General features: G+C 37.1%; 1 protein-coding gene across 3 annotated transcripts in view; it reads left to right on the forward strand.

Annotated features, from left to right (window-relative positions):
• Positions 1-24,846, forward strand: part of SULF2 (sulfatase 2) — a 286,963-nt gene that overhangs the window by 177,937 nt on the left and 84,180 nt on the right. For all 3 annotated transcript variants that reach the window (XM_083358805.1, XM_083358804.1, XM_083358806.1), the window contains 2 exons: positions 11,325-11,570; positions 22,989-23,228. In XM_083358805.1, coding sequence (XP_083214931.1) covers positions 11,378-11,570; positions 22,989-23,228 — 433 coding nt within the window. In that variant the 5' untranslated portion in view covers positions 11,325-11,377. The remainder of the gene's footprint in view (positions 1-11,324; positions 11,571-22,988; positions 23,229-24,846) is intronic.

Below are 24,846 nucleotides of genomic sequence, written 5' to 3' on the forward strand. Positions count from 1 at the left end.
CCCCATTATATATTGGTTCATTGGCTTCCATTTTACAGAGAAAGTTATTCTAGCCATCTCTCTATTTCTCTTAAGAGTGTTTTTATTTTTGCTTTCTAACCTAATAGTTATATTACTCAGTTTTATCTCATCTGAAGATAAAATAAACATTCCTTCTATTCCTCTAAGTCAGACATGTCAAACACAAGGCCCGGGGGCCAGATCCGGCCCGCAAAGTGGTTTCATGCAGCCCGCGAAGCCATCCTGGAAACAGTGAGGGAACAGCCCCCATTGCCTTGGCCCTGGCCCAGAGACCCTCCTTCTGCCATAGACCCTCAGATCTGTCCCACTCCTGCCCAGGCCCCCATAGGCACCCTTGATGCCAACGATGTAGAGCTGGCCATGCCCACCCAGTAGGCCATATGCACTCTAGCAATGCCCACTCAGTAGGCCACGCCCACCCTGGCAATACTCACCTGGCCCCTTGAGGGCAACCACAATGCTGATCAATGAAATTGAGTTTGACACCCCTGCTCTAAGTTATTTATAAACATCTTCAGGAGTACAGAGAGCCTAGGAATGAACTCTGTGGCACCTCATTCAATACCTACACTGAGTGTGATGAGGCAATGTTGAGGATCAGTAGTTTTAGAGTATGATTTTCAAGCCAGATATCTATTAACTTTTTGTTAACAACTACCCTCCTAAACATACCATGATGGAGAATATAGGATTTCTTGACACTTAGGACCTACCGGTAAGTGCTCAAGTTCTCAAGGTCACATATAGTTTCTAATCTTCGATGTGATCATCAGATCTATCTAAAAGTTGCTACCAATTTCTAGAACTTATGGTATGACAGTGTATACAGTAGTAAGGGGATACTGATGGGGATAACCATAAACTGTTATCTAGGCAAAACGTCCTGTTTCCAAAAACACAGAGAGAGGTGGTTGCAAACTTTACTGAAAAGATGATCGAGCAAATAAACAAGCAGCAAAAGAAATGTGAATGCAAACACACAGGTGCACATATTTATTTTGGGGGAAATAAATCCCCCACAATCCAACAAGCTTGGCTTGAAACAGTTTCAGATACAAAACAGCAGTCAGAGCAGTGGTCAAGTAAAGTCCAAGGGTCCAAACATTGTAGAAAGATTGTCAGCCAATTCAAAGTCACAAGGTTTCAAGTCCAGAGTCAAGGCATATGGAGTCTGAGTAAATGGTTGTTATTGTCAACAGAGAGACATGAGCTCACTGCTCTTCTTAAATAGAAGCAATCCTAGTATGTGCTGCTAATTTGGAAGAGCATGACCCTTCCACTAGAAAGAAGCTGAACAAATGAGATTTACATGGGAGGTATGCCAGGAGGAAAGATTTGCTATACAGAAGAAAACAGGAGGAAAAGACTAAAGTTTGCCCATGAACACCTAGACAAAGACCAGGACTTTGGGGAGCAATGTGCTCTGGACAGATGAGGCAAAGGTAGAGTTATTTGGCCCCAGCATCAGAATCAAATACAGATTTCATCAGAAGAACCTGATACCAACTGTAAAACACAGTGGTGGAAATGTTATAGTTTGGGACTGAATTGCTGCATCAGAGCCTGAGCAACTCATCATCATAGAATCCACTATGAATTTTTCATTAGAGGATGCTGAAGATAACATGAGACCATGTCAGAAAATTGAAGCTCAACCAAAAGTGGATATCGCAACATTACAATGACCCTAAGTATTCCAGTAAATCCACCAAGGAATGGATGAAGAAAAAAAGAAATGGACAGTTCTGGCATGTCCAAGTCCAAATTTAAATCCCATTGAGATGCTTTGGGGTGATCTGAATACATGCAAACATTTCATAGCTGAAGAAATTTTGCAGGTAGAAGTGGGGGAAAACACTTCCAGCCTACTTGAGGTTGTTTCTTGCAAAGGGGGCAGGCAATACCGAATGGCAGAGCCAAGAGTGTACTTATTTCTTCCACAGAAGGAAATGGAATATTTTGTTGAATAAAATTATTACAAAGTAAACTCTTCATAGTTTTTATGTTTAACATCTTTACCTTTATTCTTTGGATATGCTTGAATGAAGGTAAAATATACAGTACAGTAGGTCCCAGTGGTTTGAAAAAAGAAAACTGTACTTCTGTCTACTTTTGGCATGTCATGCAGAATGTTATATAACCCAGTCATATTCATGGCGGATGCTGTTGAAAGCATCTGAGAAGCCAGAGAACACCAAGATGGATGCATCATTCCATCGCAGCTCTGTCATCGGTAAGAACAACTAATGCTGTGTCCATCATAAACACCAAGAGAACTGGGACAAAATCTACTTCCTCCAGAGTCTTGTAGAACTTAACCCACAGGTCATCTCAAAGGCAGCTTTAATTATCCAGGAGAGGTCTGAAACTAACAATCAAATTGATAGATTTTCACATGACTCAGGGATGTTTTAGATAATTTACGTCATTTTTGTGGAGATAATTAAGTGTATATTGAGATGTCCATTTGAACATCACATTTCCATATTCAGTAGGGAACATGTAAATTTAATAAAATAAATTCATGCATCAGACAGATGTGTATTTGTTGATAAAATTCCCTATTAACAAGCAATATTATTGCAGAAAATGTAGGTTAATTGTCCCCTTTCTTGAAAGTTTACTAGCTGAATGATTATATTATTTAAGAATACATAGATGTTTCTCTGGGTCTAGTATTAGCTAGTTGAACCACATTTGCTACTAGCAAGGTTTTAAGCTCTTAATCTTCATTGTTTGCCCATGTTTCCGTCTCCCCTTGAGTGTGCAGTAGGTTCATACTCATTATGTTTTCAAAACAAAAAATGAAATTCTACTGCATTATATCATCTCACTTTTGAGATCATTTTCCTTTGATCAACTTACAGTTTTTTTAATTCATCCTCCACTTCTGTTGCATTTTAAATTATATTGTAATCTTATTGAGACACAGCTCATATTTTTGATAAAGTAGAATTTCTTGTTCAAGTCCTATTGAATACAAAAATTATTCAAATGGTTTTGTTTACAGTTTCTTATATATATGTATAGCTATAAAATAACTTATTTTTGTGAGCATAAAGCAGCATGTTTGCTTTCAAACATTCTTTCCCAAAATAATTACTTTACAGCTGACTTTCCTACATAGATGTTTAAACTATTTTCACACATTACATCTATCTCATTATCAAAATAGCTACTCTTCATAAGTGCTCTTTATAGCTGTCTGAAAGCCTGCAATCAGAAGGTATTCGGCACATAATAACTTGGTAAAAAAATGATTTTTTAAAAATTACTATGTCTTCTGAAAATGTGTATAAGTATCATAGAGACAGGTTCTCTATAAGCTTTTACATTTGCTGAAAAATGTATTTAACACCTTGCAATAATTCATAAAAATGGCATTGGATGATAGACACAGTATAGAATAGACACAGTATAGAATAGAATAAAGCTGGAATGGACCTTCTAGTTCAGCCCCCAGCCCAAGGAGGAGAACCTATACCATCTCAGACAGGTGATTGTCTAGTCCAGGGGTAGGCAACCTTGGCTTTTTTATGACTCATGGACTTCAACTCCCAGAATTCCTGAACCAGTCATGCTGAGGGAAAAGGGAGAGGTTTCCAAGCTGAGCCACGCTGGCTCAGGAATTCTGGGAGTTGAAGTCCACGAGTCATAAAAGAGCCAAGGTTGCCTACTCTGGTCTAGTCTCTTCTTAAAAATCTCCAGTGATGGAACATCCACAATTTCTGGAGGCAAGCTGTTCCACTGGTTGATTGTTCTCACTGTCAGGAAGGTTTCTTCTCTCTTTGATCACTTTCCAACCATTGTTTCTTCTCCTTCCCCCTGGTGCTCTGGTGAACAAAGTAACCCTCTCTTCCTTGTGGCAGCCCCTCAAATACTGGAATACTGCTGTATGAACAAGATGATATCATAGAATTCAGAATTCTGGGTTTTTTTCCAGTTATTAACGAAGTTAGCAAATGCTGCACTATGTCAGATCAAAATACTGAGTGCTTATCCATGCAACTAAATGCCATTGAGAGAATGTGAAGAGAATAAATCAGTTCTAAGCTTGACAAGTACTCTAACTGGTCTTATGATAGTTTCCCCTTGTGTTCAATTTGTTGTTCAATTCACATTCATGCTAGTTTTAAAAATTATTTTCACTGGCATCATAGGAATGGTAACTATTGCTATTATCTGTTTCAAACTGGATGTTGTAACTTCTAGTGTTGCAGAAGGCAAGAGTGTATTGTAAACATATAATTTTAGGGGGGAAATGAAAACACTTTAAAAAAACTAATTCATTTTATGCATGTCATAGCCCTGGAATCAACAGCAAGTAACATATAGAAGTGATAAATACTACTTGATATTCAGTTCTGAAAGAGGAATAATGAAGAAGACAGCTATCAGTATAAGAGTAGGTGACTAATTAGATGTAAATATTTAAATGGCTACTGAAAGAAGAACTTATTTTATGTCAGAAAAGGACAAGAAGCAGTGGTTTTAAATTTCAGAGAAAGAGATTGAGATTGTTTTATTCAATTTATACAAAAACAAAGCAATTCAATCTGAACATTTATTTAATTCTTCATAGGATGTCCTAAGTTTATACTGTTGCTTTATAACTGCTTCTTTTGGAATGGACAATTGGTCAGGTTAGAACTTCTTATGAAATGCCTACTAACAATTTACCTTCTTAACGAACTTCTGTATAATACAGATTCATATAACATGCTAGACAAGTTAAAAGTTAGAGAGTTTGTGATTCAGGAAGTTATGGAAACCTAATTATTCCCTTAGTGTACTAAATGGATCAGCCAATAATTTTATTTATTTCTTTGGATGTAACATGTTATATCCAGTTGTATTTTATTCTGTGTTTTATCAATATGGTTTAGTATAGTATATGAACCTGCCAGTGTGAAATGTAAACTAGCTTATTGCCTTTGCAGATGCAAAGAATAACAGTTTTCTCCTTTAGAGGAAAAGGGAAAGCATAAGATCAGAAAACCTTGATTTGAGACTAATCAGTATGGAACGCAGTTGATAAAGTAGACATGACAGGAACATTGGGGAAAAGTTCCAATGTAGTGGTATACTTAGAGCCTAAGAATGATTCACATCCTAGCCACCTGGACATTCTTCTCTTACACAACAGCTTCACCAGTTCACACAGATGCCATTAGTGGGGGGAAATCCCACATTTACTAGCTGAGAGAAAAATTGACTTCTAAAGTAAAAGCATTCCATTTTCTGCAACCTTATCCTTTTCTTATTCCGCAATTCATGTCAAAAGAGACTCAAAGAAAATTTTGCTTTCTTTTGAAGTGGTCTGCCAAAGATTTTAGACTTCCACAACAACAGTAAACCTTAGCTCTTAGCTTTACACAGTTAAACTGATGTCCTTGGTTAGGACTTGAGAAAAGTCTTATGGAGATAGCTCAGTAAATGAATCCAAATAAATAAATGATTGACCACTGCCAAAGTAAAAGTGTGTTTTCTGTGGCTCTTATACTCATGCTAGTTCAAATATGTAACTCTTTTTCTTTCCTATCCTTTCTACAGATTAACAGATTCTTTGTGAGGGACATGATAGCTTTGAATCTGTCTGCTTGCATAACTATCAACTTTGGATCAAGAACTGTTGACTACCAGCTTATCTTTTTTCAGTTAATTTTATTTAAAGTTTTGAATAAAATAATGAAAGATAATACAGATTAGAAGAGGAAAAATATGAAAACAGATAAATGTATTAAGGAAAGAAACTCTCACCCACTAGGAACAACTCCTCACTTCAGGTATATACGATTCCCTCATCGCAACACCTCCTGACAGATACAAAATTCTTCATCCCATTTCTTCCTAATAAGCAAGTCAAGTAAGTAACATCATCAATCCATTCACCAGCAAAAGATCCAAAGAAATCTATCAGCTTGTCTTTCAAGAAAGGAACTGTAAGAGTTATAGGTAATCCTTGACTTATGACCACAATTGACCCCAAAACCTCTGTTGCTAAGCTAGACAGTTGTTAATTGAGTTTTGCCCCATGTTACAACATTTCTTGCCACAGTTGTTAAGTGGATCGCTTCCATTTTAAGTTAGGAACACAGTTTTTAAGTGAATCTGGCTCCCCCCCAGTTGACTTTGCTTGTCAGAAGGTTGCAGAAGGTGATCGCGTGACCCTGGGATCATCAGTATGAACCAGTTGCCAGGCATTCAAATTTTGATCACATGAAAGTGGAGATGCTGCAATAGTCATAAGCATGAAAAACAGTCATAAGTCATTTTTTCAGTGCCATTGTAACCCCAGTCACTAAATGAAGGGTTGTAAGTCGAGGACTACCTGTAGTTCTCACATTTGTTAGAGATATGAGAGTGTTACATATACAACCAGCTGCAAATGTCCTTGTTATTAAAAACTTTGACTGCACTGATTTAAAGGAAAGATGTTAGAAATAAAATCAAAAATCCTCTTCCATGATATACTAAGTTCCATTGGCTGCAATAATTTTTACTAAAGAGGACTCTGTGAGATTGATGTTTAGAAAACAATTACTTTGCGTTTAGGCAACTGCCCAAGAGCCCAACACTGACCACATAATCCTGGATTATTTAAAGTTAAAGAAAACTAAAGATAAATATAATGGAACCTATATTTTGGAATGTTAAGTGTTCTTTTTTAAATAAATAAAACCAGACAAATGATTCCATGACAGAAGTAACTAAATAAGAAAAAAAAGAGCTCAAGATGTATGGCAGTTCCTGAAAAAAGATAATGAAAGCAGAATTGCAAGAAGGGGGGGAAGAAATGACTCAAAAACAAGGTTATACAGCTGCACAAAAACTTAGTCAGAATCAAGGAAGCAAACAAAACCTAAGAGGTGGAAGGACATCACATCACCAAGAAAAAGACAGTTCTTAATTACAGAGAAGAGATGAGAACAGCTAAAGGTCAGAATGAAGCGAGGCTGATGAAACATGTTAAGATAAAAAAAAAACAGGGCTTCTTCAGATATGTTCAAAGTAAAAAAAAAGAAAAAAGTACATAATTACAATTGCAAATATTAACACTTAACAATAGCAAGAGAAAATAGAACTACTCAAATCCTATTTTGCTTTGTCTTTGAATGGATTTCATCCCAGAGTACTGGGATTTTGCTGATATACAGTGTTGACATTGTGAAATCCTGGAGAATAAAAGTATCAGATGAGTGAAGAACAAATTGTTATTATCGTCCTAAAGACCAGCAAAGAAAATCCAGCAAACCTCCTTAATTAGGTCAGGATTTCAGTAAGCATAAATTACTGTGATTTCTGCAAAGCAATTGCCATATTATCTAATGATGTTCTAATTAGCAATCTAGTTAAATTTGAGGTGGATTACTTGACAGTGGGTGCCAAACAGGTTGAAAAAAGAATGCTTAGCAGCAGTTGAACAATACAGTGTTTAACAGAAGTTAGTTTCTAATTACTTATTTTTTAGTAGTCAGAAGGCATCTTGAGGATTTTGTCCAGTTCTAAGCCTTACACTTTTAAAAAGGTCTGGTCAAAATCAGATTCAGAGAAGATCTGGGACTACAAACTTAAAGATTGGTGAAAGAAAAGAGAGATTCTTGGAAGGTTGGCTTGATATATCTGAAAAAATATTGAACAAAAGAAACTTATATCATGTTTTTGTATAATCCTAGGATACACAATAATAAATTTTAAGTTATAGGAGGAAGAGTTGGTGAAATGCTAGCAGTAATTTCTTAAGGATAAAAACAGTTTAACAATGGAATTAATTACTGAAATCTGTAGTGGGTTTAGAAGACATTCTCAAGGAGAGGTGGACAGCTGTCTATCAAAGTTTGATTTGGATTCTTGCACAGAATAGGCAGCTAGTTTCAATGGCCTCTTCCAGTTTGATGACTCTAGTAAATGCATTTGAGGGTTATTTTTCTTATACCAATGCTCAGCTAATATATGTGCAGGTTCACTTTTATAGTTGTCCTGGTTTTCTACCTTTAGTTGTAGCAAAACCTGATCCTTTTGTTTTAGGTGTGTAGTTTGCCACAGCTTAAGAAATTTTTAAGTTAAGGTTTATCTGAGCAAAGTGAATTTTGGCACAAATGTATAGATATATTTACTGGGAAGTAAAAGTAAAATATATAGATATATTCACCGCCCTGAGTCCTTCCGGAGAAGGGCGGTATAAAAATTTAATTAAATAAATAAATAAATTAAATAAATTTACTGGGAATATTCCACACTTTTATGAGATAAGGGGTATGTTTGTGTGTGTGTGTGTGTGTGTGTCAGAGAGAGAGAGAGAGAGACTGTACTGTGAATATTTTAATAATTATAAGATGCCATGGGCAAATGAAATTGGCAAGCACAGAAGTTTGATCAAGACTGTGGGAAGTCAGCTCCCCAGAGAAGGAAATATTAAAAGGACAGAATATATTTCCTTAAAGGATTTTAAAAGCAGAAACCAACCCTGCCCCCAAGTCTCTCTGTCCTAAGCACAAACCAACTCTATAGAAATGCAGATGTGATAATCTTGTCAGGAAACTGGGATTAGGAAGAAAGATCTCTAGAGTCAACATCAGCCCCAGCCCCAGGGAAGCAGGGGACATAATAGGACATACCCACAACCATCAAGAATCTTAGAGGGGCACACCTAGGCTAAGGACAGAATAAGGAAATACAAAGCTTGAAACAGGAAATAACTCCAGACAATAGAGTCCAGGGGGTATAAAAACCCACTACCCACATGTGCTCAGCCCTTCTTTTTCTATTGGATCCATCTTTCTGTCTGGCTTTCCTCTGCAATAAACTACAAGCTCCTTCCCAAAGCAGTTGCCATGTTTATTCCCCGCTTGGAGGAACCATGATGAAGACTTTTCTTCCTACAATATGGTTGTGATAAAGTTGCATAATATGAAATGAAATCTCAGTTTATAAAAATTAGTATAAAATTTGTAGTTCATTGCTTTGCCGGTGATGGTGATTTTTAATAAAATATTAAAAGGTGCTTAGAGAATTTTGAGCTGTGCACCTTTGCAAATTGTATTTCTTGGGTATACTAAATTCAGTGAATAATAAAATAAGAATATGACAGTTCTACTAAATTCTGGACAAGAAAAGCTGTTGGCTGTTGTTTTATGTCAACTAAAAATATGTATGGCAGCTTATGATTTTTTTTAAAGAAAGGGTTCTCTGTTTTCCCTTTTTAAAACAAGTCCAGCAACCTGCCTGTTTTTCTCTTTTTTAAACAAACTCACTGACTTAAAATAATAACCCAGTCTTCTTGACATAACACTGAATATCTACCCACACAGCCAAAAAGTTTAGAAAGTTCAGAATTAATTATAGCACTCTTCTAAATTAATCCTGCATTTGTCAGACACATGGAAAGAAATTCAATTGTGATGTCAGTAAGCATACATTTTTTCATTGCTTTGAGAGAATTACTGCAATTAAATTTTTGAGGAAAGTTACCATTTTGATTACCTTATAGAATTAATTTAAACTTATTGCTACCTTGCCCTAAAATGTTAATTCTATAGTTTCTGTATATTGCCATAGTATAAAAAGGATTGTTAAGGGGAAAAAACCCAGAAAGATGGACTAACACTACTTTTACCTGTAAACCCCACTCAACAGATTGTTTCTTTATTTAATGACTAAATGTTAAAAATCTATTCTGGAGTGTCCTTTTCTAATTTTAATACCAATCTGATCTTATTTATCTATCTGGACCTGGATGCCTTGCGTACAGTCACTCATGCACTTGTGACCTCCCGTTTAGACTACTGCAATGCTCTCTACATGGGGCTGCCCTTGAGGACCACTCAGAAGCTTCAGCTGGTACAGAATGCAGCCACGCGAGTTCTTTTGGGGGTCTCCCGATACTCCCATGTTACACCTCTGCTCCGTGAGCTGCATTGGCTTCCAGTTGCCTTCTGGGTGAGATTCAAGGTGCTGGTGATGACATATAAAGCCCTACATGGCATGGGTCCGGATTACCTACGGGAGCACCTACTGCCAGTGTCAACTTCCCTCTGTCCTGTACGGTCCCACAGAGAGGGCCTCCTCAGGGTACCACCGGTCAGAGAATGTCGACTGGTGACCCCCAGGGGGAGAGCGTTCTCGGTGGGCGCACCAGTCATTTGGAACCGCTTACCGGCTGAACTACGGATGGCCCCCGACCTTCGCTCCTTCCGGCGTGATCTAAAAACTTATCTATTCGAACAAGCTGGCCTGGTCTGATGGGTTTGGGGTTTTAACATTGTTTTTAACTAACTTACTACATTGGGCGCAATCATTTAACTTTAAATCTTGTATCCTGTATTCTTATTTTTATTGCCCTGTACACCGCCCTGAGTCTTTCGGAAGAAGGGCGGTATATAAATCAAATAAATAAATAAATTTATGCGTTTTCATTTCATTTTGTTTTGGTTTTTGTGGTTAAGGTAAGTTATGAAAGTAGAGCCAGTTTGGTGTAGTTGTTATGGAACTAGACTGAAAACCAGAAACCTTGAATCTTAGTCTTGCTTTAAGCACAAAGTCATCTTGGTGACTTTGAACCAGTCTTCCTTTATTAGCCTTAGGAAGAAAATGGCAAGGTCAAACCACTTCTAAAAATCTTGCCAAGAAAATGGCAGGGACTTCTCCAGGCAGTTAACCAAGTTAACAATAATTTGAAGTCTGTCTGTCTGTCTGTCTATCTAGCTACCAACTACCTACCTATTCTAACTGTTGTAAATAATACCTTGTTTGTTCTGGTTACCATCTAAAATGTCAAAGAGAGATAACTATCTTCAAGCCAAAGTGATTAGTGGAAGTATATTGGAAATGAAGGCTATGGATGGCTATTTTGTATATGTTCATTCAGATTTTATAGGCATGCACATCTTCTGCTACTTGCTATGATTGCCGTATAATGTGCTTTCACAACCCTTGTGAAATACTCAGCTTCAGAAAGATGCCTCAGAGTATGCAGTGTTGCAAATGTAGCAAATGCACCCATTTAAAGTAGCCACATTTTTTCTCAGGTTCATAGGATAATTATGGAGGACAGCTGCACAAAAAATGCAGCTTTTTATAGAGCTGCAAATAAGTGCTATTTGTATATCCTGCTGTACTCTAAAATGCTGTTCTGGAATTGAATCTGAAGGGCTGCATAGTTTTCCCATTTAAAGGAGAATCTATTTTTTAATTAAATTAAAATTTAATGCAACTTAGTTGTATTTAAAATTAATGGTTTGGAAAATATGTCTATATTTTTATTGCATATTTTTTACATTTAAAAAAAATTTGCTCCCTCTTAGATCAGCGTTTGAAGAAGAACCAGAAAATACTCCCTCAACTTTGCTCGAAGAGCATGCAAAATCAGAACAATATGGCACAGCGTAATATTGCCATGGGATTATTCATAATGACTCTCTTATCCTTGCTGGATGACAGTTCAGCCTTCCTGTTGAATCAGCGTCTGAAGGGAAGATTTCAAAGGGACCGGCGGAATATCCGCCCAAACATCATTCTTGTTCTTACTGATGACCAGGATGTAGAACTTGGTAAGAATTAAAGGGTTGTATGATAGTAATTAATAAATATGATATACTTTTCACTGGTCCTAGAGTTCACTTTAGCTAGTTTCTGCTGGTACATAAATTTGTCTAGATCAGAGATGAGGAACCCATATTCAATGGTCTATATCAGTATTTCTGAACCTTGGCAAATGTTAAAATCTATGGAATCCAAAATTATCCAGCCAACATGAGAGTTGATGAGTCCTAGAGTGCTCCACTTGAAGCCACCAGCATTGCCATGTTATATCATTAAAATATGGAAGCAAAACAACCGAATTCTATATTTTAATTTCTGAAGCATTCTAAGCGGTTTTCAGGGATGGGAATAAGAGTGGTTTGGCTCTTCAAAGCTTCCCACACTTCCATCTTTTATCCTTCTCAAAACATGAATAAAGAGCCCTCCCCATTACAGACCAATTCCTTCCAGTGCATCATACCATTTCTGGATGACCTTCTACAGGCCTTCAGAAGGGCAAGATGTAGTATTGATGCTTCAAGCTTCATTCATCCAGGTAAAAATTCATGTGTAAACTAAAACAATCTGGGAATGAACTTGCATTAAAAACACAAATTGCTATCTAATGTTAAATGAAGTTCATTTTGTGCTACACAAATGAATTTCTGTTTGTGCAGTGTGTTTCTCTGCCTTTCCTAACATCTAGTAGATATCAAAGCACAATCTATGCCATATATATATAATTCTTTTTTAGAAAGCAAAGTCATTTGTTTAAATCATTTGTTCAAATGCTTGGAATTGATAGGGACATACTTTAATAGTAAAATAGGCTTTTGTTTCTTTGATTCTAGATTTCTAGGAAATGAGGCAGACTTTGAGAAAGGAATTAGAGCTTCACATTATTAGGTCAGGCTGGCACAAGTTCTAGTTTTGTCTTCATTGCACATCATAAGTGTACTAAAGAGGGCTGTGTTTGTTGCCACACACACTTACATACATATCCACAAATAAATATTCAAAGGATAATATGGAAATAGCAGTAAGACAAGAAAACACATTTAATTATATGTCATATAATTAAAGTTGGAAGAAGACCTGGTTAGTTTTCTTACTGAAAAAGTCACTTTTTCTTTTGTGTAGACAATATTTTACTTGTCTAGAAGAATTAATGTCAGCTTGCCATCTTTCTGACGAAGATGGATCATTTCACTAATTGAAGATTTAATTGTTGAGGAACAAGTTTAATTATGTTGTTCTTACAGTAACAATTTGTAGAAATGATTATCTTAATCTTTGCAAAATTGTTTAAGTACTGGAAATTAGTTATGATAATATCAGAATATTTTTATTAAATTGATGCCATATGTCTAATTTAGAGGTGCCAAATCTCAGCCCCAGAATTTCATGTAGCTTTTGAAAGCCTCTACAGCAGACATGTCAAACACAAGGCCCGGGGGATGGATCCGGCCCGCAAAGTGGTTTCATGTGGCCCTCAAAGCCATCCTGGAAACAGTGAGGGAAGGCCCCCACTGCCTTGGCCCTGGCCCAGAGACCCTCTGTCTGCCAGAGACCCTCAGATCTGTCCCACTCCTGCCCAGGCCCCCATAGGCACCCTTGATGCGAACGATGTAGAGCTGGCCATGCCCACCCAGTAGGCCACGCCCACCCTGGCCCCCTGAGGGCAACTGCAATGCTGATGTGGCCCTCAATGAAATTGAGTTTGACACCCCTGCTCTACAGAACCCAGAAACCATCCCAAAAATAATGCCAATACTAGTGTATCTCCAATTTCCAAATGAGCATCCTTTGAAATGCATTGCATTTTTATTTAATTCTGTAAAAAGTAAAGGAGATGCTGTAAAAGTTACTCAAAATGTTTATACTATAAACATTTTAAAACTGACAGCTTTGGACTTTGCAAGGTGAATAGCTTAGAAACGGTTATTTCTCTCATGTTTTTAATAGACTCATATAAAAAAACATGGTATTAATCATTGTGAGCTGTCCTAAGGAGCACTGCAATAAAACTATTTATTTTTGTGCAATAGAAATTCAAAACACTTTCATTAATACTATAAGAAGAGTCATAGTTATTCATGGGTGGCTTGTTAATTTTGCTGATGTTCCTTTTTTAACATGATTTAAAATCATAAAAATTATTTACATTTCCTTTTAAATTCTTAAGTCATAGAATATATCTACTGCATCAAGGAGGGAAATGTTAGTTTAATGAAGCATTTTTGGGTGAGAATCTTATGTGTCTCAGAGCTAGACAGACCTGTTTTAATAATGCATATTCCAAAAAGCTTTGCACATTATCTCACAGTCTCTTGTGACTAAAATTCAGAGGGTGGTCCTTAAAAATTTATCATGATCTGTTTTATGCCTGCCTGCTTGTCTCTGATGCAATTGGCAAAGTTCTCTGAGCAGTAGAGTTCCTTACTCTAATAATCTGTTGTACTTCTGCTGATTTCAAGCACAATGGCTCATGTGTCCAAACAAATTAAGATCTGCTGGACAAAATGCATCTGACAAAGCCATCTGTGAGATCATATAGTGCTTCAGAATACGAATTGTACTTAAAAATTGGCTTTAGGCTACTGTGTCTAATTTCATTTGTCTGAATGGATATATATATTTTGATGGATACAAGTTCCTATTGCAGTCTGGATCTCTTTCAAATAGAAGTAAACTAACAGTTCTAAAAGTGTTCATTTTTGGGTCTTGCTGCAGGGATGGAATTGAGAAGAATATTGATCAGAGAACTATTACATGGAAAGGCAAAATAGGTGTCTGTTGTTTTAGTTAGAACCCCAGGGTTTTAAACAATATATTGGGTAATACTGAGATATTAATGAACTTAACTTCTGAGGATACATTCTTAAAGGTTGCAGGCATAACATTGTAATTTTTATGAAGTTAACGTATCAATAAAATACTATATCAGTAGATCAGTTCACTACAATTAGTATCTTGCAGTTAAATACTTAACAAATAAAATCATGTTAAACAGCAAAGAATGGCACAAAGAATACCTACTTTTCAACAATAACAATGCACAACTTATATTTAGTGTTTTTAATTCCCCAGCCCTTCTGAAATCAGTGATACATTTTTTTTAGTTATATGTGAAAAAATATAAAAAATCTGGAAAAATTTTGTACTGCTCTACAAGTTAAAAGAGGTTAAAGAGTAAGGAGCAAAAATTGGGATAGGAGGCAATATCTAGCTTTTACTCTAAAGGCAAACGGTCTTCATGTAAATAACCAAATAAATTTTTAACAAGAAATGTTCACCCAAGATATGTAGATAGCAAATATGTAGCGATCGTATAGTTTTATATATAATCACGATCACATAAGGGAAAAGAGTTAAAGTAGTAAACAGACAGTTTTGGATAGTTTCTCCCCTCTCCAATATAATATTTTCAAAGTCAGTGTCATTTCTGGTTGAACAATGCTGCCACTGTATTACTAATAGGAAAAATAAGTATAAATGAGTAAGAAAATACATTGCAGACTAGATTGGTAACTCCAAATCAAAAATCCAAATCTCAGTAATAAATAATTCACTATCACAAACTATACACTTAAATGATCTGATTGGTCTTTATGAGATGGCATAGCATCACATCCATACAAGTCTTTGCAAGATATAGTTACACTTAGTTGCAATATTCCAGTATGTTACATTAAAAGTGGATAAGGACTATGTTATATATTCTTTAAACCTTTGAAAGGCTTGCCCAATGTTTGTTAGGGCATCAGGCATTGTTCAGTATAGTAATGCTGTGCCAATAACTCCTAAAATATATGTATAAATAATCTACAATTAGAGAAGCATATTTCAAGCCTTGTCCTCTACAAATAGCACACCAATATACTTTACAGTATATCAAGGGTCCCCAACCTCCAGGCCAAAACCCAGTGCCAGGCCACAGTCCATTCAGTCCTGGGCCACAGAAGTGGTGGGCGAGTGCGCACACGCAAAACTGTCCCCTCTCCCCTGCCCCTCTGTCAGTCTACCGAGCCAGAAAGGTTGAAGACCCTTGCTGTATATGACCCATGTCTAGTGAAAAATGTTGTGATAAATGCTGGACCACAGCCACTAGGTATGATTTTATTTTTTCTTGGGAGAATGTAAAATTTAGGTTGATAGCCAGAACATTTGTGACTCCTGTCAAAGTATAGAAATCTTCAATCCCACCTAATTTTGGAAAAGCTTTGAATGCTACAATTACAATATGTTGGAGGCATACCCCATGTTTAAATTTTGTACTAAAATAAATATATTTAGGAGTGCAACTTTAATCTAGTTCTGCCTTACTGAAAAGAAATATACTGTTATTCTGCTTGTCTGTGGCAATGAAGAACAATAAGCTCCTATTGTCTTCTGGGGGAGTATTTAAAATAGATGAAAATTGGTATTCAAAATTTTTGTTCAAATACATAAAATTCCTTTTAATCCTTATTCATATTCATAAGGTGGGTTTGTTTCAAATTTACAAAATAGAGGTAACTGGAAAGGGCCACTTTCTTCAGCTGAAACCAATGACTGCTATTCTTAAAAATACCATAGCAGACATTAAATTTGAAAGACATGAACTACTGATATTTGCTACTACTGTACATCACACACATCAAGATTTTTTAGATTTTGGTTTTTGTTTTGTTTTTTTAAAAAGGATATTTTTTAGATTTTATATCCACTTATTTTTTTAAAAAAAAAAAATATAGGATTTACTTTATATTTGCAGTAATCCCCCCCCCAAAAAAAAATGTTCCAGAAATTTGTTTAGGATTGGTATGATTGAAAAGAGCTCCAAAGGTATAGATTACCCATTTTCTGTTTAGGCATTAAACTTATACAAGCTTCTATGTCAGCTACATGTTGATGTTTTATGTCCTATTACAGTGGTGGCGAACCTATGGAATGCATGCCAGAGTGGGTACTTGGAGCCCTCTCTTTGGGCACATGCGACTCGCTCTTTGGCTAAGTTTTCGCATGAAAGCCATTTCTCAAACCCCTTCCTAGCCAAAACAAGCCTCTGGAGTAAGCGCGCTATTTTCAGCTTTGAATTATATCAAATCTGACACCAGAAACAGACTAACAGATGACCTGAGTGCTGCATATGTTGCTTTCAAACTTACAAAGTATAAACCAAGGTTAGATAAATTATCAGCATGCATACAACAGCAAAAATTGTATTAATTGTTCAAAAGAATGCCAAATGCAAACCTTTAGCTTTCAGTAAAAAGTTGTTTATATCATTCAAAGCTTTCTTATTGTGTTTTTCTTTTAAGACAAAAGATGTTAATGTTTGAGTTGTTTTCTCTAGACTAAAACCTCAGTATTCAGATGAAATTGCCGTGTTGGCACTTTACGATAAATAAGTGGGTTTTGGGTTGCAGTTTGGGCACTCGGTCTCTAAAAGGTTCGCCATCACTGTCCTATTACCGTATATACTTGAGTATAAGCCGAATTTTTCAGCCCACTTTTGGGGCTGAAAAATTCCACTTCGGCTTATACTCCAGTCAACAAAAAAACTTACCGAGGACTTGTGCGCGGCCGAGGCTTTGGAGCTTCCGGGATCGCGCTCACCTCTCCCAAGCCGCCGTCCGGAGACCTGCCGAAGTTTGGGGAGGTTTGGGGAGGTGCGCGCGCACCTCCCCAAACCTCCCCAAACGAAGCCGGGTCTCCATTCCTCTGCCCCCTGCCTGCCTGCTTCTTTCCACAGCGGAAAGAAGCAGGCAGGCAGGGCTCGGAGGAACGGAGACCCGGCGACGTTTGGGGAGGTTTGGGCGCCTCTCCAAATATCCCCAAACGTCGCCGGGTCTCCGTTCCTCTGTGCCCTGCCTGCCTGCTTCTTTCCACAGCGGAAAGAAGCAGGCAGGCAGGGGGCGGAGGAACGGAGACCCGGCGACGTTTGGGGAGGTTTGGGCGCCTCCCCAAACCTCCCCAAACGTCGCCGGGTCTCCGTTCCTCCGCCCCCTGCCTGCCTGCTTCTTTCCGCTGTGCAAAGAAGCAGGCAGGCAGGGCACAGAGGAACGGAGACCCGGCGACGTTTGGGGATATTTGGAGAGGCGCCCAAACCTCCCCAAACGTCGCCGGGTCTCCGTTCCTCCGCCCCCTGCCTGCCTGCTTCTTTCCGCTGTGGAAAGAAGCAGGCAGGCAGGGCACAGAGGAACGGAGACCCGGCGACGTTTGGGGATATTTGGGGAGGCGCCCAAACCTCCCCAAACGTCGCCGGGTCTCCGTTCCTCCGCCCCCTGCCTGCCTGCTTCTTTCCGCTGTGGAAAGAAGCAGGCAGGCAGGGCACAGAGGAACGGAGACCCGGCGACGTTTGGGGATATTTGGAGAGGCGCCCAAACCTCCCCAAACGTCGCCGGGTCTCCGTTCCTCCGCCCCCTGCCTGCCTGCTTCTTTCCGCTGTGGAAAGAAGCAGGCAGGCAGGGCGCAGAGGAACGGAGACCTGCCGACGTTTGGGGAGGTTTGGGGAGGTGCGCGCGCACCTCCCCAAACCTCCCCAAACTTCGGCAGGTCTCCGGGCGGCGGCTTGGGAGAGGTGCGCGCGATCCTGGAAGCACCGAAGCAAGTCCTCGGTAAGCTCTGGGCGGTCACTTGCTTCGCGTCTCCTGAGGGAAGGGGGGGCGACTGGAGCAGGCGTGTTTCCTCGCCTGCTGGGCACCGCGATTTGCCCGGGGAACGCACGGGCCCCGAATAGCAGCGTGGAGCGAGGAAGCGGACAGCCAGGGCTTCCCGGAGAGCCAAGGCCACACAGGGTATTCCTGTGTATTCAGGCTTGCAAAATGGCGGATCGAGCCTCTGCTGGCGGCAGAGGCTTGCAGAACGGTGGATCGGCTTATACTCGAGTCAACAACTTTTTCCAGTTTTTGGGGGTGAAATTTGGGGTCTCGGCTTATACTCGAGTCGGCTTATACTCAAGTATATACGGTAGATTGCCATTAGCATAGTTTTGCATTGGTGTTCATATATATATATATATATATATATATATATATATATATATATATATATATGTGTGTGTGTGTGTGTGTGTGTATTATATATAATAATATATGTTTATAATTATATGTATATAATTTATATTTATAACAAAACTTCAATTTTATTATACATTATATATAATAAAACTACTAGTTTCTATTCTCCAGAATTCATTCATTCAGTTCAGATTCTTCAAGAGTTGGTGATAATGGTGTGATTTCTCTAATAAAATGCAACCTGGTGAAAAAAGCAGCTCAATGGAGGTCAATAATTAGTATTATAGGTTGTAATGTGTCACATATCCATTAAATCTGTACTGCACAAAAGGTTTTCTTGTTTCATTTTGTAATGTATGAAATGCTTTCCATAAGTTAGAAATCATACCAATTAAATATGCTCAGATTTCACTGTGAAAAGTGGGACTGGGAAAATCTGAGAATTTTATATCCTGGGGGCTATCAGAGCCTCTTAGTGATTGCATGCTAAATTTCTGTCTCCCAAACCAAATCCAGACATTTTCAGACTATGCTGGTTCAGAAATTTGAAAAGTTCCTATAATGTTTGTCTAGAAAAATACAGAGCTTCTACAATTAGGTAATTGCTATGTTGCAAAATATATCTTTCATAGTGAAAGTTTTTCTTTTATGTAATTTGTAGTTGCTAACAAACTATAACAATTGGAATTGGATTACAACTAAAGCAAAGCAAATTTCTTTGTTTCTGTTTGACCGTTCATCATTTCCAGACTAAAAGTGGTAAAAAACAGAGCAGACATTTTAACAAAATGGGCAGAAGGGTGACTACTGTAAATATCCTGCTCTATAATTCTGCTTCTAGATTTTTCCCTTTACTTCTAAGCCAAGTTTCTTGCTATTAAGACTGCAAGAATATATGGAAAATGCCTCCTAAGATCCTAAAATAGTCAGACAGAACTCTATAGGAGTTCATAGAATTAAGTAGTAGATAGAGATTTCAGTGTATAACTCTTATCTTTCTTTGGGATCTGCAATGAAAGAATAAGATTTGTATAACAGACATATGTACCATGTTTTCTCTTTATGGAGAATTTGCATTGTAGGATTGAGTGAGAATATGTATAATATATACATATGTATATATGTATAATATATACATAAACAAGTTTCAATGTATATGTGTTTGAAAGCAAGACTGATGTAGAAACTTTTCATGTATGTAAGGCATTAACCTCTTTATAGAAAATTTCTTGTTTTTCCACTTTACAGAACAGGATGCCAGTGCAATGTCTGCATGTTACCTAGTATAATATATTATAGGGAACCAAGAGACCAAGCATCATCCCTTGCATATTGGCACTGCTTCCATTCCAGTGCATTCCAATGCATTAAAAACATTTTGAAGACAACCTTGAAATTGAGCCTTGGTGGAGCAGTGGGCTAATGCCTCCTTAAGTAATACCAGCTGCCTGCAATTAGTGCAGGTTCGCATCCCACCAGGCTCAAGGTTGAGTCAGCCTTCCATCCTTCCAAGGTAGGTAAACTGAGGACCCAGATTGTTGGGGGCAATTAAGCTGACTTTGTAATAATGCCGCTTGGGGTGTGTGTGAAAGCCCTAATAAGCAGGCATATACATAGTCTTCGGAGAAGGGCAGGATATAAATGGAATTTTTTTTAAAAAAATTCCATTTGGGCCAACCTCAAAATAAAGAAAACTCCACCCAAAGTTTCCAACATTTTTCTGAAATAAGAAAAAAATGCCTCTTGCCTAGTTCCATACTATGTGCAAAAAGAAAATAGAATTAATTGGATACACATGCTTATCCATACATATGTTGTATGCATTTGTTGTGGTCATACACAAAGAAATTAAGAGATTCCTACTATGGGAAGCTGAAAGGGATCAAGCAACCTTTCTTCTTGAAAGACTAGGAGGTTGGGGGCCAGAAAGAGTAATAAGGCAGGTTATTTAAGTTAAGAAACCAAAATGAGTAAAAATTTGTTCAGATCTCAAACACAGCAAATTTGATGTGATTACAGAAGCTTGAAGCAGCTTTTCATCTCCTACAGAGTCCCATAATACCATTGATTTACCCAAATACCTGAATAAATATTTTAGAAGATCCCAGCATATTTAGAATATCTGGATGATTTAAATTCTATTAATCTTATGTAATGTCCATTTTTTCATGATATACAAAAATAAATATGGTTTAAATATAACATTACTACTAAACATTGCAACATAACTGTTAAACTGTCTGGAATAGTTTGTCTCTTTCAGAAATAAATATTTTGCTTAGTTTAGTGTGCCCAATTAACAGATAAGTAATGATGTTCCACAAAAGGAATGAATCAGCTGTTTGGGAGATTTTATTTCCTCTTGCATCACTTGTCTTGGGAGACAGGATAAAGGAAGGAAGTTTTTGTTGGATGAGTTGCCATTGTTTTAAAATATTTAAAGCCAATCTTTTTAAGACTGTAACAAAAGGGAATGTTTACCTTTCACTAATCTCCCCTTTGGATTAGCTCTCAAACTAGAAAGATTATAGGTTTCTGAACTAAGGACTGTTGATCTGTAGGCTCTTGTCATTACAGCGGATTTATTAAAAGAAGTTAGTGTCCGCAAGGGGAGACATAACACGTTGTATTATTTCAATAAAAATGACTTTGTCATTTTAAAGGGTTATTAAAATTATGTTTTAATAATAGAATAACAAAAGATTGATGAAACCTTGGTTCATTAAAGAGGAAGGAGGCAGAGCTGACAAGATTATGAGATTAACCTTTTAATAGTTTAATTAATTATAAAATTTCACCTAAAATGTCTGCTACATTTTTAAAAGAGGATGGAATAACAGGAAATAAGTACATAAGTACATAAACATTTTTACTATGTTTTTATGTTGTAAACCACTGGGAAAAATTTGTATTGAATCTGGCAGTATCTAAAACACAACAAATCAATAAAAAATAACATTTCAGAAATTACTTTCTATTGTATGATTAATTTGAGCATACATACTTTTTGCCCAAGAAGGCATTGTAAATAAGTTAATAACATAGTATCTAATAAGAAGAACAGGAAAATCCTTTTCAGCTGTTTCCTCCATTGCAAATTCTTCACATGAATTTTTCTGGGTATCACTATAATTAATGGCCCTTCCTCTAATTTGCATTTGGGCAATAATTGTGTATAGCAGATGTGACTCAACTTATATCCAGGATATACTGTTTTATACTATTGTCTGTTTTCAATGTCTGTTGCTGCTAAGAGATCATTTGGAAATTCCAAAGTTTATAACTTTCATCTTGTAGTCTATTTTGAGGTTTGGGGAAAAAAAAGAGTTTAGGCAAATGAAATTCAAAATGCATACGTGCATGAATTCCTTTTTGGTCTGGATATTTTGTACAATATATCTAAAAATGAACAACCAGTTGAGAAATAGTCCTTCACTGCCATTGCAAATGTACTCTTTTGGAAATGAACTTTTCCTTTTATCAGTAATTTGTACACCATACTGAATATAGAAACTAATCAACCACATGCATTTGTAAAAATCTTTAGGACAAATTAAAATTTGAAGTACAACTGATACAGATCAAACAATTGTGGCCTAGAAATCACAGGAAATAGTCAATGATGAACATTTTTATAGTCTATTAATTATTTTTAGTTTATAATTTAAGAGTTTGATAGATAGTCATTCACCATGAACTCAATGATGCTTAATTAATGTAGTGGCATGGATTTTAATTGTACCAATTTCTTTGGCTATAGTATGTATTTTGTACACTACAGTTACAATAAGAGCTGGAAATGGGGATGGGCATGACCTTTCCTCTTGCTCAATAGTTGATCTTTGCTAAATGAAAAAATCTGATGGGCATTTTCCTTGGATGTGCTTGAACGTGAGCAACATTTCTACTACTTGATTAGGAAGTGAAGATGTGAAGCACCAGATTGGAGACAGATCATCTTAAAATAGATTTATTTATATAGTCACTAAAGATTCACAGTGATAATGAATCTTATCTATGAAATCACATTTCAGGAAACAGAATAGCTCTATCTGTTGAGATTGTCTTGCTTGATTATTTTGTTTTGTTTCTTTAGGTTTTTTTCTTTGTGTCTGATATGCTTCTTTAGATTTAAAGCTTCAAGCTTAACTTGCTGACAATTTGGAACTGACATGCTGTTGTGCTATTTCTGTAGCATACTGTTAGCTTGAATGTTAATATTGGATTGTTTGGGTTTGTTTGTTAAACCTTCAAAGAGTTTAAAACATCAAAGCTTTTAGTAAATGTATACTTTTGCAGGAATAAATAACAAATGTGTCACCAATTTTCCTTTGCTTAAATGACTTTGTCGTGATTGGCTCCTTTGACTTGATACTTAGGATGAAACTTCTGCATCTGATAAAACTTGTCTTTTTCTACATGATATCGTTTGTCTTTCTTCAGGTTCAATGCAAGTGATGAATAAAACAAGGCGCATTATGGAACAGGGAGGTGCTCACTTCATCAATGCATTTGTGACAACACCCATGTGCTGTCCATCCCGCTCTTCTATTCTTACAGGGAAATATGTCCACAATCACAACACCTACACCAACAATGAAAACTGCTCATCTCCGTCCTGGCAAGCCCAGCATGAAATTCGCACATTTGCAGTATACCTCAACAACACAGGGTATAGGACAGGTAAGATCAGTGCAAAAAGCTGGCTTCTTTATTCAGACCCATGCTTTAGTGATGAGGTTGAAAATGTATGTATTATATTTGCCATATAAAACTGAATTTCACATATGCTAAAAAAATAATCACTCCCAAACTGTTGCTCTGCCAATGTTTTATACTTCATCTTCTAGAACTTGCATCAACTTTGATATTTTGGTCTAGAGTAAGAGGGATCAAAGATTCATGTCTGCTGTTAATCATCAAAGCTTAAGGTTGCTGTGAACCTTTCACTCTTTCTCAACACAATTGACCTCAAAGATTTCCATTGTGGGAGAAATTTAGAAGAGGAAGTGCTTAGAACACTGTCTTAAGCGGCTTGGAAAATGGATGAATGATAAATAAATAAATAAATCACATTATGGATAAGAAAAGATAATGGAAGTTTCCTTAGTGTGAAATAAAATGAAGCGGGTGTTAAGCACAATTAAAGGATTTGACTTGAAGACAGATCTACTCAAATCACCAGGAAGTTTTTCTTTGAAATGAATGAGAATTATGCAAGGATCTAGTAATGCAGTTGCACAACTTCCATTAATTTTATACTTGTAACTGGGAAAGGCAAATTCCCAGGGTATTACATCTCATTTTTGTCCGTAAGTGTGGAAAAGGGTGGTATTTAAATTCTGCCATGGAAACCAAACATGTTTTGGGACAACCTTGGAAAATAAGACTATTCAATGCAAAAACAAAAGGGGTCTAAATCACAGCTATCCAAGAGTTTCATCCAATATATTTCACTAAAATTTGATTTTGATGGTAAAGGTGAACAATGTTTAGACTTTGAACAGTCATACATTTCATGTTTCTTTTAGCATTTTGCCCTTGTTCTTTCAGCAGCAGGCCTGCAATCATCAGGGTTTTGCTCCTGCAACTCCAGGTTCCAAATCTTTTAAGCCTATTTCCTACAGCTTTTGAAATAGAACTTGATATTTTTAAAGTCAAGATATCTATCCCTATCTATCCTGCCAGGATTTTGTTCCTTCTTTATGATCTATTTATTGACTGCAACATACCACTTACTCCACTTTTATCTTTTAACAAATTTTATATTAGTCATGTACTTTGACTTCTGTATTGCTGACCTATTGCTACTGTTCCTGCTGCATACATCATCAGAGATTTGATAATTCAGCCTTTTTGCTGGAGGGTGGGGAGAGGGGAAAGACTTGATCCAGAAAAGAAAGTGAAAAGGACAACAGGCTTATCTTCTTTTGCTACCTACAGTACACTGATTGGATATTTATTCCTGATTTGTAAAGATGCCCAGGTGCATCTTGCTTGGCTCTTAATGTTAAATTACTTTAACTGTACAACATGTCACTTTGTCTTGTTTTATTTAGCTTTTCCTTAAACATAGAAGCTCAGGGTCCCAATCCAGTTTATGGTCACTATAGGTAGCCAGAATAATTTTAATTTTACTTGTCCATGGCCACTTCTTCTGAAATAAACATTACAACTATCCATGCATTGGTTTTAAACTTTTTAGATGTATTTAAACCCTAAAAGAGAAGGATGTGGAGAAAATTGTGGCTGAAGAGAAGGTCTGAGCATTCTAACATCTGCCCTGTGTTACAGCCTGACA

The sequence above is a fragment of the Vipera ursinii genome (genome assembly GCF_947247035.1).
Source record: "Vipera ursinii genome assembly, chromosome: 3".
Classification (NCBI taxonomy): Eukaryota; Metazoa; Chordata; class Lepidosauria; order Squamata; family Viperidae; genus Vipera; species Vipera ursinii.